Source organism: Gasterosteus aculeatus, chromosome 3 (assembly GCF_964276395.1).
Source record: "Gasterosteus aculeatus chromosome 3, fGasAcu3.hap1.1, whole genome shotgun sequence".
Lineage (NCBI taxonomy): Eukaryota > Metazoa > Chordata > Actinopteri > Perciformes > Gasterosteidae > Gasterosteus > Gasterosteus aculeatus.
In genome coordinates, this window is record NC_135690.1 from 16,950,378 (window position 1) to 16,967,271 (window position 16,894).

Genomic DNA, 16,894 nt, shown 5'->3' on the forward strand with positions numbered 1-16,894 from the left:
GCTTATCCTGCACACAGGGTCGCGGGGTCGCTGGAGTCATCCCAGCTTCGGGCGATAGACAGGGTACACCCTGGATTGGTCGCCAGCCAATCGCAGGGCTACACAGAGACACACAACCATTCACACTCACATTCACACACCTACGGGCAATTTAAAGTCCCCAATTAACCTGATCCCCAGCGCATGTCTTTGGACTGTGGGAGGAAGCCGGAGAACCCGGAGAGAACCCACACAGACACGGGGAGAACATGCAGACTCCACAGAAAGGCCACTGGGCGGAATTGAACCCAGGACCTTCTTGCTGTGAGGCGACAGTGCTAACCACCACGCCACCGTGCCGCCCCTTGTACAGTATTTACTTGTACATAATTCTGTTCAGCAGGTTTTGTTTTGGGTGGAAACTTAGAACTTGTTAAAGCTTCATACTGATCTTGTGTTCCAGTGATTAAAAGGTCTCGTGTTCCTCTCTGGTTTACTGTGAGTTTTTACCAAAGAATCAATATGTGATGTTATTATAGTAAAGACACTTGAAACACTGAATGATGACGAAATACGTTATGGAAAAATAAAACATTTAATGCCAATCAAGCTTTTTTCCTCTGTTGTTTCACACATTCATCACAGTTTTGATTTGATTACTTTTTTTTCTCCAAGTAAAAATACTTAACAGAAGCATCATGCAGCTTAAATCTCACCAATCAGGTGAAGCCTTAAAAGTCTAAAGTGTAAATCGTTGCTCTTTAGGAAATGATCAGATGAAAAGTGACATGAAGAATCAAACCAGGAACCAAAGCTGAAGCTTCCTGCAGGACAACAACATGTTTATTACTTTTTCTACATTGATCTTAAATGTTAAATATCTAATTACTAAGACCTTGAATTGTGATGCTAAAAAAAGGTACTTTTAAATGTGTGTGATGTTTAGTAACATTTAATGATTTTTAATCTCTCCAATGACACGTTTGTGTGGATGAGAATTTTTCAGCATTAAAGCAGATCACATGAACTAAAACACAGAAAGCTTCAATAACTCTGCAAACTACCAGCAGAATTCCAGGATTTGGGGAAACATTCCTCTTTAATCGTTGAAGGACCTGCCGGGTTTCTTCACCTCAGCGTAGAGGCTCTCTGACTGATTCCTGCCTGTCGCCGCGGCTGCCTGAGGAGATCGAGCGTGAAACTTCACCGAGCTGTAGGTGACGTCGTTTGTTGGGTTCTGAGGTGCAGATGTTTCGTCCTGCAGGATGAATCACATACGTAAGAAAAGGTTACTTGCTACTTCTTAATGGAGCTATCTTCCTCGTGGGGAATCATCTCCTGATGATTAACAGTCACTGATTTAAATACTTCGCTCTCTGTGGACAAACCTGGAAACAACTTTGACACAAAGTTTTGATTCTAAAATCATTTCTCAATTTTGATGTTAAAAGACGTAACGCTTACCTGAGCAGCTTCATAAATGACATTATCAACGCTCCTTCTTGAACCTGCAGGTCAGTGATAGAAGAAGAACAAACAGCCCTTTAAAGATCTGAACTGTTGTACATTTACTTTACTTGAGCTGCAGATAAAGTGACTCCATCTTTTGGGTGGTGTCTAATTTACTCCATCCTCAAACAGAAGCACATGTTGACGTGTTGGATTTGATGTGTTGGGATGTTTGTATCAAAACAGCAAATCATGACAATCCCAGTGAGATAAAAAGCACCTTTTGGTAAAATATCACATGTATATTTTAACAGACGTGTTTCCTTATCTGATGCAGTAAAAGACGTCCTGTGTTGTACAGATTGTTCAGCGCTCGGAGGCAAACTGTGATTTGTGATATTGGGCTATTTAACCAAACAGGTGGGTACATAGTTATGGAGGACTTGGAGACATTGAGTTTCTATGTAGAGGAAACAAAGAGGATTTTACAGATGTTGAGATTATTTGTTGGAACGTTAACTTGGACTTACTGATTCTTCTCCTTCGATCAATACAAAGCCAGACGATTAGAACCACAATTAGGATGAGAGTCAGAGCAGCAGTGCAAACAGCAATCACCCAGACAAGGAGAGGATCTGTAAAACAAAACAAGAACCAGATCAGAAGAGTCTTCCTGGTTTAAATGACGCAGCACAGCTGAGAATGTGTCACATGTTCACAGCCTGATGTGCTTCTGACGGACTGAAATTTGGATTGTGAAAACATCTTTAACGTGATCTATAGTAAGAAATCATTTGATTTCTTCAATTAAAACATTTTTCTACCGACCTTTATAGTGATTAATGGTTGAAGCTGTTTTATGATACAGGGAGATGAACTCCAGCATTGTGATTGAGAGTGATTGTTCCGTATCACTGCGCACTCAAAGTAACAGGTTAGCTTTTGCACAACCGTTAGTTGACATCTTAGCTTTTAGCTCGGTGGCGATTGCCCAAAAAAAAGACCCGGAAATCCCTCAAAGTGTCAGGCAATGCGAGCTTTCGCAAGCGGACAATTAAGGTAAAAGCAATAAGGTACTTGAGGGTGTACTTTGTCGTCCAATAATGTAACCGTTGGGGGTGTTGTTATTCATGAAGTCGTCTCTTTCAGTCTTACCAGTATTTGAGGAGCAAAAATGTTCAGTCGTATTGAAGTCGTGGGTCCAGTGAACCTGGTTGCTATGGTTACAGATGATCACGTTGTGCAACAGGTAGACCTGGAGAGAAGCCCCAGAGGTCGTGACCTCTGGTCGCTCTCTTCCCCCTTGAATGCAGACCCGGACGACACATCTGAAAGTGCTGCTGATGTGAGAGTTGTGAGTCCTGCAGGTCACATGGAGGTCACATGACTCTGAGCTGTTGTCCACTCGGTCCACGATCAGTTCAACTGGAGACACTGGTCCTGAGGGGGGGGGGGAGGTTTCTGTGAAGAGTTTATGAAACATGGCGGCAGAAACTATCAGTGAAATGTTTACAGACTCACCTTGAACTGTGACCTTGTATTCAGTCAGTAGTTTGTCTCCTTCAAGTGTTCCTGCTACAGCAGAATAAACTCCACTGTCGACCTCTTGTACATTCTTCAATATCACAGAGAATTTATTCTCAGGAAACTCAAACCCTCCAGTGACATTATGAATGACAGTTCGTTTCCCACTAGGATCAAATCTTACTAAAGTGACTGTTTTATTGATTTTCCAGTTAACAAGTAAAAACTTCTCAGGAGGATCAGCATGAAGCTTGAGGAGCAGATCACGTCCCTTCAGCACAAACACAGGAGTCACAATGGTTCCTGTAAAAACAGTAGACACATGATACAATAAACATCACACACAATATGTGATGAATCATTCACTGCTGAATGTTCCTCCATCACTACACTTTATTCATTACACATTGAACCAGCGGTTCACCTTCAGCTCATCACTGCTTAACATGAAGTGACAGAAGTCTCTTCAAATGTCTCACGTCGTCTCTTCCTGAGGACACAGAGAAGCTTAACAGCAGAAACTAAACCCACTGAGAGCAAGTTGCTGCTCAAAGTTCTTCTTCTAGACGTGACAAAGTATTTCCATTCTGTCTCTTTGTCCTCTGTCCCTCCGTCTCACCACACTAATGTCCCCCAGCATCAGCTACACTGAACATGGACGACTTAAGACGTCCATGTTCAGACGAAAATAAGACGTCCACAGACTGAACGCTGAAGGAGTTAAACTCTGAGAGGAGTAAAGGTCAACATTTGTCTTGGAGGGAAAGAAGCGTTCAGCCCGTTTCAACAAGTGGTGAGAAAGTGTCTAAAAGCACCTGAATGTTTCCTCTGAATCACACACGTCTTCTGTTGGGACACTTAGAATATTCACTGAATACAACGTGGAGATTACGGAAGATTTTTAAATGAAAATAGTAAACTAATACTGAGACTATTTCCTGCCTCTGAGCTCAGTACAAGAAGGAACAACACGAATCCTGATTAACCACAAAGAAACACAGAAAGATTCAAAAATATGTTTTTAACTCAACTTGTAGAAATAGTGCTGCGGTATAAAAGCTTTGACCTTGAAAACCAATCGACAACAAAATACATATAAAATAAAGTCCTCACCTTGTGCTTCACATAATGTCAGCAGAGAAACAAAGAGAAGCTCGACGCACGACTTCATTGTGCAGAATGAAAGTATGATGATGAAACGAGTGGAGAACTTTTTACTTCCCTTCAAAGCAACAACCAATTACTTCAAAGATTGTTAAAATGAAGCCATATATGTCTCTATGTGGTTGACTTGTAACTACCGTCAAATCATGACGTGGGCTCATATTTTAATATTAATGGTCTCTTCACAACATCAGCTCCGACTGCTCGTCTGTAGGAACTCTGTACGGCCACCAAACAAAATACTTTTGTATTAAACCAGAGAAATGTGTCCATCTGCACTAAACACTATAAACATTCCACAGCTTGATGTTAATTCAATCAAATATCATTTATCAAATACAAACGATTTCCTACATATTTAACTCCATCATCTTCATCAGTGCTTCATCATCATCACACATTTCCAGTAGAACATCATCACCACCTTTGACTCAAAGATCACTTTCACATCCTCAGCACTCACCTCTGGTCCTCATCGCGTCCTTGTTGCCTCGACGGGGAAATTTAATAGGATTCCACTAAATATTCGTTAATTCAATGTTAGTAATAAGAAATAGAAGTAGGGTTCCATGTCACACAGAGAGGAGAGCTTCTAATAATAAAGTAACTGCTGCAAACCACAATGACCTGATGTTTATATTCAGGTCGCAGACGTTTGAGACTTTTTCTACTTTTGTCGTTACTTTAAAGCTGCTGAGACACAAAAAGAAAATCCACATAAGCTTCGTTGGAATGAAACGTCTATTCAAATGTGTGTGACCGCTTCAAATTTAATGTTGTTTAATATCAAAGTGTTTTAGTCGCATCAAAAAGCTCATCTTCCTACATTAAGGTCCCAAGTTCAGCAGCTGATCCTCCAAAGGTGCAAATGTACATCAGGTGTTTATATGACATGATATAAAGTGCTAACTGTCAATAACAGACAAACCATCGACAGACTCAGTCGAGGCTTCAACACAAATATATTCAATCTGAAGTTTGTAGTTCTACATTAACAGAAAGTGCTTTATTTAACATTTTACAGTGCGTTGTCATTTTGTCTTTAACTCGAGGTCTTCTGTCGTTGTACAACAGGAAATATAAAAATACCATGAGAGTGTTTTGGGGTTTTGTGAAACTTGCCTTAACATCACTCATTTGTGTTTTTATATTATAAACAGAGAATTGAGAAGAAACTAAAATTCATAAGACTATAAATGTGTGGAGCATGTGTGTATTAATCATGATTATTTTATAGGAATTATTGTAGGTTGAACCCGTCTGTGTAAACTTACGGGTTATTCTCTTTTTGGTTTGACTTTTGGAAAAAAGGGGAGGAGCCAAACGAATCGGGTTCACCTGCAGCTCCCTGATTAGATCACTGTTTTATTTGTTTTGATGGGGAGGTTTACTGTGAAAATTAAAAACTCCACCTGCTATTGCCTTTGTTATAAAGTGTGTGTGTGAGGTGTGTGTGCACTCGCCACACTGAAATAGAAGCAGTAGCTGCAGTCAGCAGTGTGTTAGGCCTTCATATGAGTTACAGTCGTCCTCCATGTTTTATCTCCCCAGACGTCGTCCAGAGGTTCCATTCAGTCTAAAAGTGTCCGAGCTGTTTCCACGTGATGTTTCCTTCCACTCCGTCACCGTTCACACGTTGCTGATGCGAACACTGAGGGGAGTGTCTCTCGCCCGGCCTCGTTCCCCCCCTCTGTCCCGGTAGTTCTGCTCCAGACGGATCTTCTCTGGATCGGACACATCTGGCACGGGCCCGGCCCCGTTGCTCTGGTACGCGCGCTGCGGGCTGCACGGTTTGAAGACGGCCGCCGTCTTGGTCTTGGCCACTTTGTCGAAGAAACCGAAGTCCGCCACGTACTTCCCCGATGGGGAGAGGGAGACCACGGGGGGGAACTCGTAGCCCCAGAGGATCTCATCCGGCAGGTAGGAGGTGCGCACCTGGCAGGTGGCCGAGGTCGGCTCAATCGTGGCGCTCATGATCACCAGCAGCTCGAAGTCCGCCAACTCTGGATCCGTCCAGCCCCCACCTGGTGGAGGGGGGGAGAAATGTGATGGGGGTGCGTGTGAGGTGGCGAGTGTGAGTTGGATAATCCAGAGAGTCAGGAGAGGTGTTTCTGCACGGACTTATCTTTCCTGATCGACACGTCGAGCCGTAGTCCAGGGCGGTCCAAAAGGTCTCTCCGGTCGATTCTTCCTCTGGCAGTATCCAGCAGGTCCTTTTGAGGATTCCTCTCGTAGGACACCACAGGTCCAGCTACCAGCAATCTGCTGTTTTGTTTGTCCCTACAAATTCCCCGGTTTCCCCTGTCGCCCTCCGCGGCTTGGGAGAACTCCTCCAGCCAGCCGGATCATTACCTCTCCCTCCAGCGTGGATTCTATCTACCGCACCGCTCCTGCCGCCTGGACCCCTGTGCCTCTCTGCCTCTCCAGCATCTTCCCCGGCCACGGACCCCAAACTATTTAAGTCCCTCTGCTGCCAAAATAAAATCTTTTTATCCTCTGAATCGCCCTGCGATTGGCTGGCGACCAATCCAGGATGTACCCTGTCTATCGCCCGAAGTTGGCTGGGATGGACTCCAGCCCCCCCGCGACCCTGTGTGCAGGATAAGCGGTTTGACAATGGATGGATGGATGGATCCTCTGAATCCTGCTTTTGAGTTCAACCCTCTATCACCCCATGACACTCTGGAACTTAACGTCTCACTTTAAACTAATCCCCCCCACCTATATAACACGTCTCCGACCCAGACCAGTGGCCTTCTTCACCTTTGCGGCCGGGCCGGTCATGTCCTCTGGACCAGTGGGGATGACAGGAGCCACCTCACCCCCCCAGGAGGCATTAAAGTAAACCTGAATTAAAGGGAAGAAAAGGAGTAGGTGGAGCGATGATTCCTGATGGACTCCTGATGGATGTCCTTGGCTGTAGCTGTAGTCACGTGGTCTGTGGGGTCAGAGACGCAACGATGGAGCCACACAGTTCAGGTACGACTCGATTACTAATCAGGGGTCCACCGAGATGTTTGGGAGCTCGTTGCCAATGACGCGATTCCTCAAATTATAAAAAGTTGATTGCTTGTGGAAGAAATCAAGATCAATCCCTTCGACCCGACAACAGAACAACACACAAGGACATTAAATGTTTTATGACTTACTATATGTGTGACTTTTCATGATGTATTATATAACCCTCATGAAGTTAGGGCTACTAATACCAGTAGTGGGGGGCACGCTTGCGTTCCGCTCAAGGGAGCTATACCCACGAGCGAGGATTCACTTTTTTATCCTTCCAGGAGACGTGAAGGAAAGAAGCTCCTGTGTTTCGGTAAGAAATAATATAAAACATTCAGAATATTATCATAGCTTACATTTAATTATATTAAGACTGTTTTCCAACTAGACATCCAGACAGCCAGTTGAGAGTGTCAACTGACATAATCCCATCAAATAATTGCAAACTGGAAGTCACTGTTAGCATTACTAGCATCATGCTAGCGAACCTGGGAGAGAATTAATTGTTTTTAGGTTATTATTTGAAACGTTATCTCTTTGGAACCAATCGGAGTAGCAACGGAGTGGTTATCAGTGTTGCTGGCAGCCTGTTACCATAGTTAACACCGTGTTTAATTTTATAGAGTAAATGTTAAACCCCCACACTGGTGCTCACTGTATCGTGGAGAAAACATCGAGCCTAACCGCTGATGTCTTTGCGTTGCAATTTGGAATGTTATAGGGTGCGTTATTTACAGTTCAGCCATGCAGCTTATGCTAAGTAGCAGATGGCAATGGTTTGCTATGCAAGTGCATTGCAGGCGCATAGACTCTAAATAGCCTAAGCATATCTTAAATTAAGTTCAAGTTATACTGAACTGAATGAGATCTCATGTAAGAACTAGAATTAGAAAGCACACTGATTATTCTGCCAATGTATGTTTTGTATACCATTTTCTCCGGAGCTCATGTGCCGTGTTTTCCGCACAATAAGGCGCATAAGATACTGCAGTCTATCAGCGCAAATCACTGTCAAAATTCGAGAGCGCAAATCAGGTTGATGCGCGCGCGTAAATCAAACATCCGCCAGCAAAAGTACGTCTCGCGCAAGGTATTTGCTCGCTTGCGAGACGTGAACTTCGTTGCTCGCGAGGAGAATCTCTGCTGGAGACGGTGCTTTCAGGGTCCGATCGATACTGCGAGGTGCGTCCGCTCCCGCCGCCCCCCTCGCCATCCACGACTTAAATCTTCGGCTGCTTTTAGATTAATTTATTTCCCCGTTAAGATGGTTCAGCTACTGTAGAGAAAAGGGCGCCGTCTCTCGTTCTTTAATCTCATGAAGTGCTCGGCGAGAACGACAGCTTTGTTTCTCCGACGCGCCCTGAAAGCAGCTCCGTATCTCACGCGCTTGAGCGCCGCTCAGCATCTCGCCGTCATAGACGAGCTTTGGCGTGTTTGGCAGAGTGTACAACCAGTATGGATCCACCGATTAACCAATCTGTTCGTTTAAATTGTTTGTGCTTCATCAATTAATGTTTCACATAACTAATGTGCCGCATCATACATATATTTAGATTAATTTCAAACTTTTCAAAATTGAAAATTAAAAACTTTTTATTTATTTATTGTAAATGACCTCTCGCGGCCCACACTTTGGGAATCGCTGATTTACATTATAAGTTGTTGATACAAATGTGTATGTAAACATTTACTCTTTACTCCCTGTTATCCACGTCTTTCATTCATGTCAGTTACTTGTTTTGTTTCTTTATATTGTATGTTAATATTTTATTTATGTTCAAACATGTTTCTGCCATTAGACGCTGCTCATCAGAATCATTTAATGTGCAGGATGATTTCTGAGAAAAGTTGCTTTTGCAGGTTCCTCTTTCTTTGACACAGTTTCTATTTTCAGAGGGAACATTTTAAAAGAAAGGAAGTGTTTGTCTTTGCGAGTGCAGTGATCGACAAGATACGTTAAAGGTGTTAAACTGAAGCAAAACCGCAACTAACACACACAGTACAAACAACATTTTATATTCATGTAGTTTATTGACAATAATGTTTGGTCCTTTTTATTCTCTCAAATGTTGGTTTTGTTCCAGGGAGCAGAGATGAAAAGCTTCCTCTATGACACACTCACATGATATGAATAAGGCCTTTAAAGTGGAGCAGGTGAGGTACTTTGTGGCGTGGTGCTCGTCCTCTGGCTCACGTCCACTTGCTGTGTCCACAGTCTGTAGATTTAACGTCATGTCCAGGAAACGGGGTTAGTCAAGTTGTCTCGTGTCTCGTGATTTCCTGTTTTATTTTGAAAACGAACCTCCCTCTCGTTTCAACGCGATGTGATCCTGTGAATGAACCAGTGAGCAGCTTGAGAAGCTGAATGTGTGTGTTGTGGACTGAAAGATGACGTCTTAATTTGTATTTAAAGACCATGAATAACATTCTGATTGTGAAGACATTTAAATTTGTGGGAAAAAATAGTTTAAAAAAAAACATTTGGCGGCCCCCTGTTGAAGACCTGTTATAATTGTTGACTGGAAAATCAATAAAACAGTCACTTTAAGAATTGCATCTAATGGAAAACCAAATGTCCTTCGTAATTCCACTGGAGGGTTTGAGTTTCCTGAGAATAAATTCTCTGTGATATTGAAGAATGTACAAGAGGTCGACAGTGGAGTTTATTCTGCTGAAGCAGGAACACTTCAAGGAGACAAACTAGCTGAATACAAGGTCACAGTTCAAGGTGAGTCTGTAAACATTTCACTGATAGTTTCTGTCGGATGAGATCCTCTGGGGCTACGAGTTCCCCCCCGTGGTCTCCCTCTCCCCATCGGGGAAGTACGTGGCGGACTTCGGTTTCTTCGACAAAGTGGCCAAGACCAAGACGGCGGCCGTCTTCAAACCGTGCAGCCCGCAGCGCGCGTACCAGAGCAACGGGGCCGGGCCCGTGCCAGATGTGTCCGATCCAGAGAAGATCCGTCTGGAGCAGAACTACCGGGACAGAGGGGGGGAACGAGGCCGGGCGAGAGACACTCCCCTCAGTGTTCGCATCAGCAACGTGTGAACGGTGACGGAGTGGAAGGAAACATCACGTGGAAACAGCTCGGACACTTTTAGACTGAATGGAACCTCTGGACGACGTCTGGGGAGATAAAACATGGAGGACGACTGTAACTCACATGAAGGCCTAACACACTGCTGACTGCAGCTACTGCTTCTATTTCAGTGTGGCGAGTGCACACACACCTCACACACACACTTTATAACAAAGGAAATAGCAGGTAGAATTATTAATTTGCACAGTAAACCCCCCCATGAAATCAAGGATAACAAAATTGATCTAATCAGGGAGCTGCAGGTGAAGCCCCATTGTCTCGTTTGGCTTCTCCCCTTTTTGTCAAATCAAAAAGAGAATAATCTGGTTAACACAAGTTAACACAGACGGGCTAGAACCTACAATACTTTCCCTAAAATAATCATGATTAATACACACATTTATAATAGTCTCATGATTTTTTGTGTCATGTCAGTATATAATATAAAAAACACCAATGAGTGATGTTAAGGCAAGTTTCACAGAACCAAAAAACACTGCCATGATATTTAATTTCACAAAGACAAAATGACGATAATCTGTAAAATGTTAGGTAAAGCGCTTCCTGTGAATGAATAACTACAAACTTCAGGTTGAATATATTGTATTTCAGTTTGTCAGTTATTGACAGTTAGCACTTTATATTATATTTGCACCTCAGCTGTTGAACTTGGGATCTTGCTGTGGGAAGATGTGCTTTTTAATACAACTAAAATACTTTCATATTAAATATCATTCCAACAAAGCTTATGTGGATTTTCTGTTTCTGTTTCTCAGCTGCTTTAAACTAACGACAAAAGTGGGAAAAGCTTAATTTCAAACGGCTGTGACCTGGATATGAACGCAGCAGTTACTTTATTCATAGAAGCTCTTTCTGTGTGACATGGAACCCTACTTCTATTTCTTATTACTAACATTGAATTAACAATGAATATTTAGTCGAATCCTCGTTTTTCAGTGGAGGCAACAAGGACGTGCTGAGGATGTGAAAGTGATCTTTGAGTCAAAGGTGATATTCTGATGGAAATGTGTGATGATGATGAAGCAATGATGAAGATGATGGAGTTAAACATGTGGGAACTTGTTTGTTTTTGTTAAATGACATTTAACTGAATTAAAAACTGTGGAATGTTATTAGTGTTTAAAGTGCAGAAGGACACATTTCTCTGGTTTAATTAGAGTATTTTGTTTGGTGGCCGTACAGAGTTCCTACAGACGAGCAGTCGGAGCTGATGTTGTGAAGAGACCATTAATAATAAAATATGAGCCCACGTCATGATGTGACGGTAGTTACAAGTCAACCACATAGAGACATATATGGCTTCATTTTAACAATCTTTGAAGTAATTGGTTGTTGCTTCGAAGGGAAGTAAAACGTTCTCCACTCGTTTCATCATCATACTTTCATTCTGCACAATGAAGTCGTGCGTCGAGCTTCTCTTTGTTTCTCTGCTGACATTATGTGAAGCACAAGGTGAGGACTTTATTTTATATGTATTTTGTTGTCGATTTGTTTTCAAGGTCAAAGCTTTTATACTGCAGCACTATTTCTACAATAGAAGTTGGGTTAAAAATGTATTTTTGAATCTTTCTGTGTTTCTTTGTGGTTAATCAGGATTCGTGTTGTTCCTTCTTGTACTGAGCTCAGAGGCAGGAAGTTGTCTCAGTAAACAATATGAACATACTATATATATATTGTATTGATATTTTCCATATTTACACACACACATTCAGCTTCCGTTTGCGGATTCCCGTTTGAGGGAAAGCTTTCTTTCGCCGTTTCATCTAAAAACCTTCCATATGCTGTTATTATCGTACCGTCCCAACAGAAGATGTGTGTAATTCAGAGGAAACATTCAGGTGCTTTTAGACCAGGGGTCTCAAACTCGCAGCCCGCGGGCCAATTGCGGCCCTCGGGACGATATTTTGTGGCCCCATCCTTAATATGAAAGTGTAATGTTAGTGCGGCCCGCAAGTTTTATACTGTAACCCCACTGTCAGCTGCTGTGTGGGACATGTTATGATGTTCTGGTTTCCTACTGTGTGCTTGTCCAGTGAACGTGGCATGCATGTGACTGACATGGGGGGCGGGTCGTGTGTGTCGGCCGAGGTGCAGAGAGCAGGAGGGTGAAATTCAGTTTCCTGCCCTCTTTCGCGCAGGTGATCATGTGACTAACCGTTAGCATCGCTCGTTTAATAAAGTTTTCCTTTACGACTCACACTAACAACACATGAAGCATCTGACGTCACCGACGAGCGTCTCCGTCCATTACTACGCAGCTTCGATTCACGTAACTTCACGTTTGGCTATAAAGGAATTCCACGGTCACATGACCTTAGGTCTCCCCCGCTGAGTTAAAGGAGGACTAGTGTTGTAGTCTCATTCGGACCGATCCCCCAGGGTGGGGTTCAATGACTGCTTTTGAAAGTGAGTGTTAAGTTGTGTTATTGTCGACCATGCCGTTCGGACGCTAGTCTGGCCCGCGTTCGGTTGAAGTGGGCTGCATCTGGCCCGCAGCTGATTTGAGTTTGAGACCCCTGCTGTACAACCTGTTTTAGACACTTTCTCACCACTTGTTGAAACGGGCTGAACGCTTCTTTCCCTCCAAGACAAATGTTGACCTTTACTCCTCTCAGAGTTTAACTCCTTCAGCGTTCAGTCTGTGGACGTCTTATTTTCTAAAGTCGTCCATGTTCAGTGTAGCTGATGCTGGGGGACATTAGTGTGGTGAGACGGAGGGAAAGAGGACAAAGAGACAGAATGGAAATACTTTGTCACGTCAAGAAGAAGAACTTTGAGCAGCAACTTGCTCTCAGTGGGTTTAGTTTCTGCTGTTAAGCTTCTCTGTGTCCTCAGGAAGAGACGACGTGAGACATTTGAAGAGACTTCTGTCACTTCATGTTAAGCAGTGATGAGCTGAAGGTGAACCGCTGGTTCAATGTGTAATAAATAAAGTGTAGTGATGGAGTAACATTCGGCAGTGAATGATTCATCACATATTGTGTGTGATGTTTATTGTATCATGTGTCTACTGTTTTTACAGGAACCATTGTGACTCCTGTGTTTGTGCTGAAGGGACGTGATCTGCTCCTCAAGCTTCATGCTGATCCTCCTGAGAAGTTTTTACTTGTTAACTGGAAAATCAATAAAACAGTCACTTTAGTAAGATTTGATCCTAGTGGGAAACCAACTGTCATTCATAATGTCACTGGAGGGTTTGAGTTTCCTGAGAATAAATTCTCTGTGATATTGAAGAATGTACAAGAGGTCGACAGTGGAGTTTATTCTGCTGTAGCAGGAACACTTGAAGGAGACAAACTACTGACTGAATACAAGGTCACAGTTCAAGGTGAGTCTGTAAACATTTCACTGATAGTTTCTGCCGCCATGTTTCATAAACTCTTCACAGAAACCTCCCCCCCTCAGGACCAGTGTCTCCAGTTGAACTGATCGCGGACCGAGTGGACAACAGCTCAGAGTCATGTGACCTCCATGTGACCTGCAGGACTCAAAACTCTCACATCAGCAGGACTTTCAGATGTGCCGACCGGGTCTGCAGTCAGGAGGGAGGAGAGCGACCAGAGGTCACGACCTCTGGGGCTTCTCTCCAGGTCTACCTGTTGAACAACGTGATCATCTGTAACCATAGCAACCAGGTTCACTGGACCCACGACTTCAATACGACTGAACACTTTTGCCCCTCAAATCCTGCTGAACACCTTTGCCCCGAACATGCTGGTAAGACTGAAAGAGGAGACGACTTCCTGATAACAGGTTGTAGTTTCAGACTTTCTGTGTTGTAAAGAAACGATTGTGTGTTTTCTGAGTGAATTCTGAGTTCTTTGCGTCTCTAAAGCTCCTCGTCAGGGACGCAGGGGTTAAATACAAACTCAAGCAGAAAGCACAGACGTGTTGTGTTTGTGATGAATCCACCTGTGGTGTGTTTCAGGTTCCGTGTTCCTGGTGAAGATGGTGGTGTTCTCTGTGGGTCTGATCATCATGGTGTCTGCCGTCATCACTGTTCACCTCGTGGACTTCAAGAAGCACCAACAAAGAAATGGATGTCAAACACGTCACGCTGCCCGGGAGGAAAGCTCCCACTTAAAGGTCACCTTCTAAACCCGTGATGATGTTCCACTGACTCACAGCTGGTGGCAGCAACACACCAGGAGAAGAAAAGAGGAAGACGAGCGCAGAGCAGCAAACATGGACGCAAACTATTTAGGATTTAAAGGATTTATAAATTCAGCTTTGCACATATTTCCTGGTGAAGGAAAGACATTAAAAACGTGGACTCAAAGATGCATTTTGGCAATAAAAAAAACTTCATGTAAAAATCATAGTTCACCTTTAAAACAAATGCTGATAATCCATTGATTATACACAATATATCACACACACAAGACCATGTCAATATGTTTTTGGTGAATGTTATCTTGAATGTATAATCAAGACCAATTATATGTAAGCAAATAACCTTAAATATACTGTAATACTGCATACGGTCCAATTGACCAATAAATACACATTGCATATGTGTCTGCATGTACAGTATTTACTTGTACATAATTCTGTTCAGCAGGTTTTGTTTTGGGTGGAAACTTAGAACTTGTTGAAGCTTCATACTGATCTTGTGTTTCAGTGATTAAAAGGTCTCGTGTTCCTCTCTGGTTTACTGTGAGTTTTTACCAAAGAATCAATATGTGATGTTATTATAGTGAAGACACTTGATACACTGAACGATGACGAAATGTTATGGACAAATATATTTCTTAAATTCTCTGCTGTTTCACATATTCGTCTCTGTGAATTCCTCTTTCCACCAAACAAATACAATGGTTAGAAAGTCAAAATGACATAAAAGTTGAAATTATAAAAACAATTATCTCGTAATTTTCTGTTTTATATATTTGTCACAGTTAAAACATTTAATTCGTGTTTTGTTTTTTAAAATAATAAAAATATAAAACAGAAGCATTTCTTGCTTTTTCTACGTTGATCTTAAATGTAAAATATGTGATTACTAACATCTCCAATCGTGACACGTTTGTGTAGAGGAGAATATTTCAGCATTAAAGCAGATCACATGAACTAAAACACAGAAAGCTTCAATAACTCTGCAAACTTCCAGCAGAATTCCAGGATTTGGGGAAACATTCCTCTTTAATCATTGACGGACCTGGTAAAGGGTTGGGCCTTATAGGAGAGGACCGAGCCTTCTGATTGGACAGTCTGTCTGTCTGTCTGTCTTTTAAAAGGAAATGATACAGGTCTCTCAAGCGTCACGCGCTCCCGCCACACATCCTGAGGAATCGGACTCCGGTCCCCGAGCCGAGTCGGCAGCAGCCCCCGCGGCGTTCACCGGCAGTAGCGTCCGCGGCCCCCCCCCCCCCCCCCTTTATTTACTTTTATTTACAACACCTAAATATATCTTAACAAAACACCGGTAAAACAATGGTGAAACACTAGTAGGACACTTTTGAGACACTCGTAAAACATCGTCATCTCTCTGTGACTTTCTGCTGCGTCACTTCCCCCCTCATCAGACTCTCAGTCCCGCCAATGATATGTTGATTGACAGAATATCTAGAAAGCGGCATTTCTCAGATTTCAGAATCCGATGCAAATAGTTAAGGCGTCACGGTAATTTGAATCCTCCATGTCACTTTCCGTCGCCGGCGAAAGGCTTCGGATTAAGAGGGTTAAAAGACAGACAGTCCGTCTGTCCAATCAGAAGGGTCCGTCCTCTGCTATCTGCTATAAGGCCCTCCCCTTTCCGTGAGGAGTTAATGTCGTTGTGTTTTCCTATTTGCTGTTGTGTTTTTCCCTTCAGGGCCACCGTACATTTCCACCTATCACAGCTCCCCCTCCCTCCCCACGAGCCGTCCAGCCTTCACAGCAACGCAACTTGCGAACGCGTCCGAAGTCAGCAAACAATGGCGTCTGGTAGTGACGACGCTCCGCTTCTACTGTTGGTGAAATGAGTTTAAAGTTTCATGGCGTGCATGATTAACGTTGAATAAAGCTTCAGGAGATGTAACAATGCACCGTTGAAAGTAGAAGAGGAAGAGGTCTGCTATTAGCACACAGAATGAGGAACAAATGGCAGGAAGGTCAAAAGGGTCATTCTCGCAAGCAGCTGACAAAACCCCTCAAATGGAAACATTCTGAACTTCTGTTTAATCATTTCTTAGAAAACGACGCCAGGTTTTATAACTAAAAATGTAAATGTTGCAGTAGGTGGAAGGAAGCAGCTTTACCACTCGTCCTTTCTACCATTTGCTCTAAAGCCTAGTTTATGCTTCAAGCCCCCCTTGCCTCCTTGCTGCCTTTTCACACCCCCTTGCCTCCTTGCTGCCTTTTCACACCCCCTTGCCTCCTTGCTGCCTTTTCACACCTCCTTGCGTCCTTGCGCGTGTCGACGCATTTTTCCAGACTAGCGTCGAAAGCGACGCAAGCCTCCCTCAGCGCACAAGGCTGTGATTGGTCTGCTAACTACGTCCTTTACGGAGTCTCACATTTCCGTTTTCACAGCACAACACCGTGAAATATTGTCCCAATGTCCTCTGGACGTCTTTCCTTCCTGCCGTCCTCGGTTCTCCTCGAGTCTCGTCTTTGCTCTTTCTTCAAATCATCCTCTCCTCCCTTATCTTCTCCTCTTCTTTCCTTTCCTTAGTCCATCCTCTCTCCTG

General features: G+C 43.2%; 3 protein-coding genes across 4 annotated transcripts in view; 1 reads left to right on the forward strand and 2 right to left on the reverse strand.

Annotated features, from left to right (window-relative positions):
* Positions 1-559: 559 nt before the first annotated feature.
* LOC120815120 (uncharacterized) overlaps positions 560-16,894 on the reverse strand; it is a 106,929-nt gene continuing 90,594 nt past the window's right edge. The window contains exon 9 of the mRNA XM_078099818.1: positions 560-1,237. Within this exon, the coding sequence (XP_077955944.1) occupies positions 1,079-1,237 (159 nt within the window). The 3' untranslated portion in view covers positions 560-1,078. The remainder of the gene's footprint in view (positions 1,238-16,894) is intronic.
* On the reverse strand, positions 2,258-4,208 carry LOC120814867 (CD48 antigen). The gene is made up of 3 exons (XM_078099834.1): positions 4,066-4,208; positions 2,950-3,255; positions 2,258-2,868 (listed from the first exon to the last, which is right to left on the reverse strand). The coding sequence occupies exons 1-3, from the start codon at positions 4,121-4,123 to the stop codon at positions 2,483-2,485; spliced, it is 750 nt and encodes a 249-aa protein (XP_077955960.1). The 5' UTR covers positions 4,124-4,208; the 3' UTR covers positions 2,258-2,482.
* On the forward strand, positions 11,537-14,877 carry LOC120814977 (CD48 antigen). Of its 2 annotated transcripts, none has more exons than XM_078099824.1 (4): positions 11,537-11,675; positions 13,246-13,551; positions 13,629-13,940; positions 14,152-14,877. In XM_078099824.1, the coding sequence occupies exons 1-4, from the start codon at positions 11,618-11,620 to the stop codon at positions 14,319-14,321; spliced, it is 846 nt and encodes a 281-aa protein (XP_077955950.1). In that variant the 5' UTR covers positions 11,537-11,617; the 3' UTR covers positions 14,322-14,877. The 2 variants fall into 2 exon arrangements, with proteins under 2 accessions (XP_077955950.1, XP_077955951.1); XM_078099825.1 differs by lacking the exon at positions 11,537-11,675 and adding an exon at positions 11,945-12,629.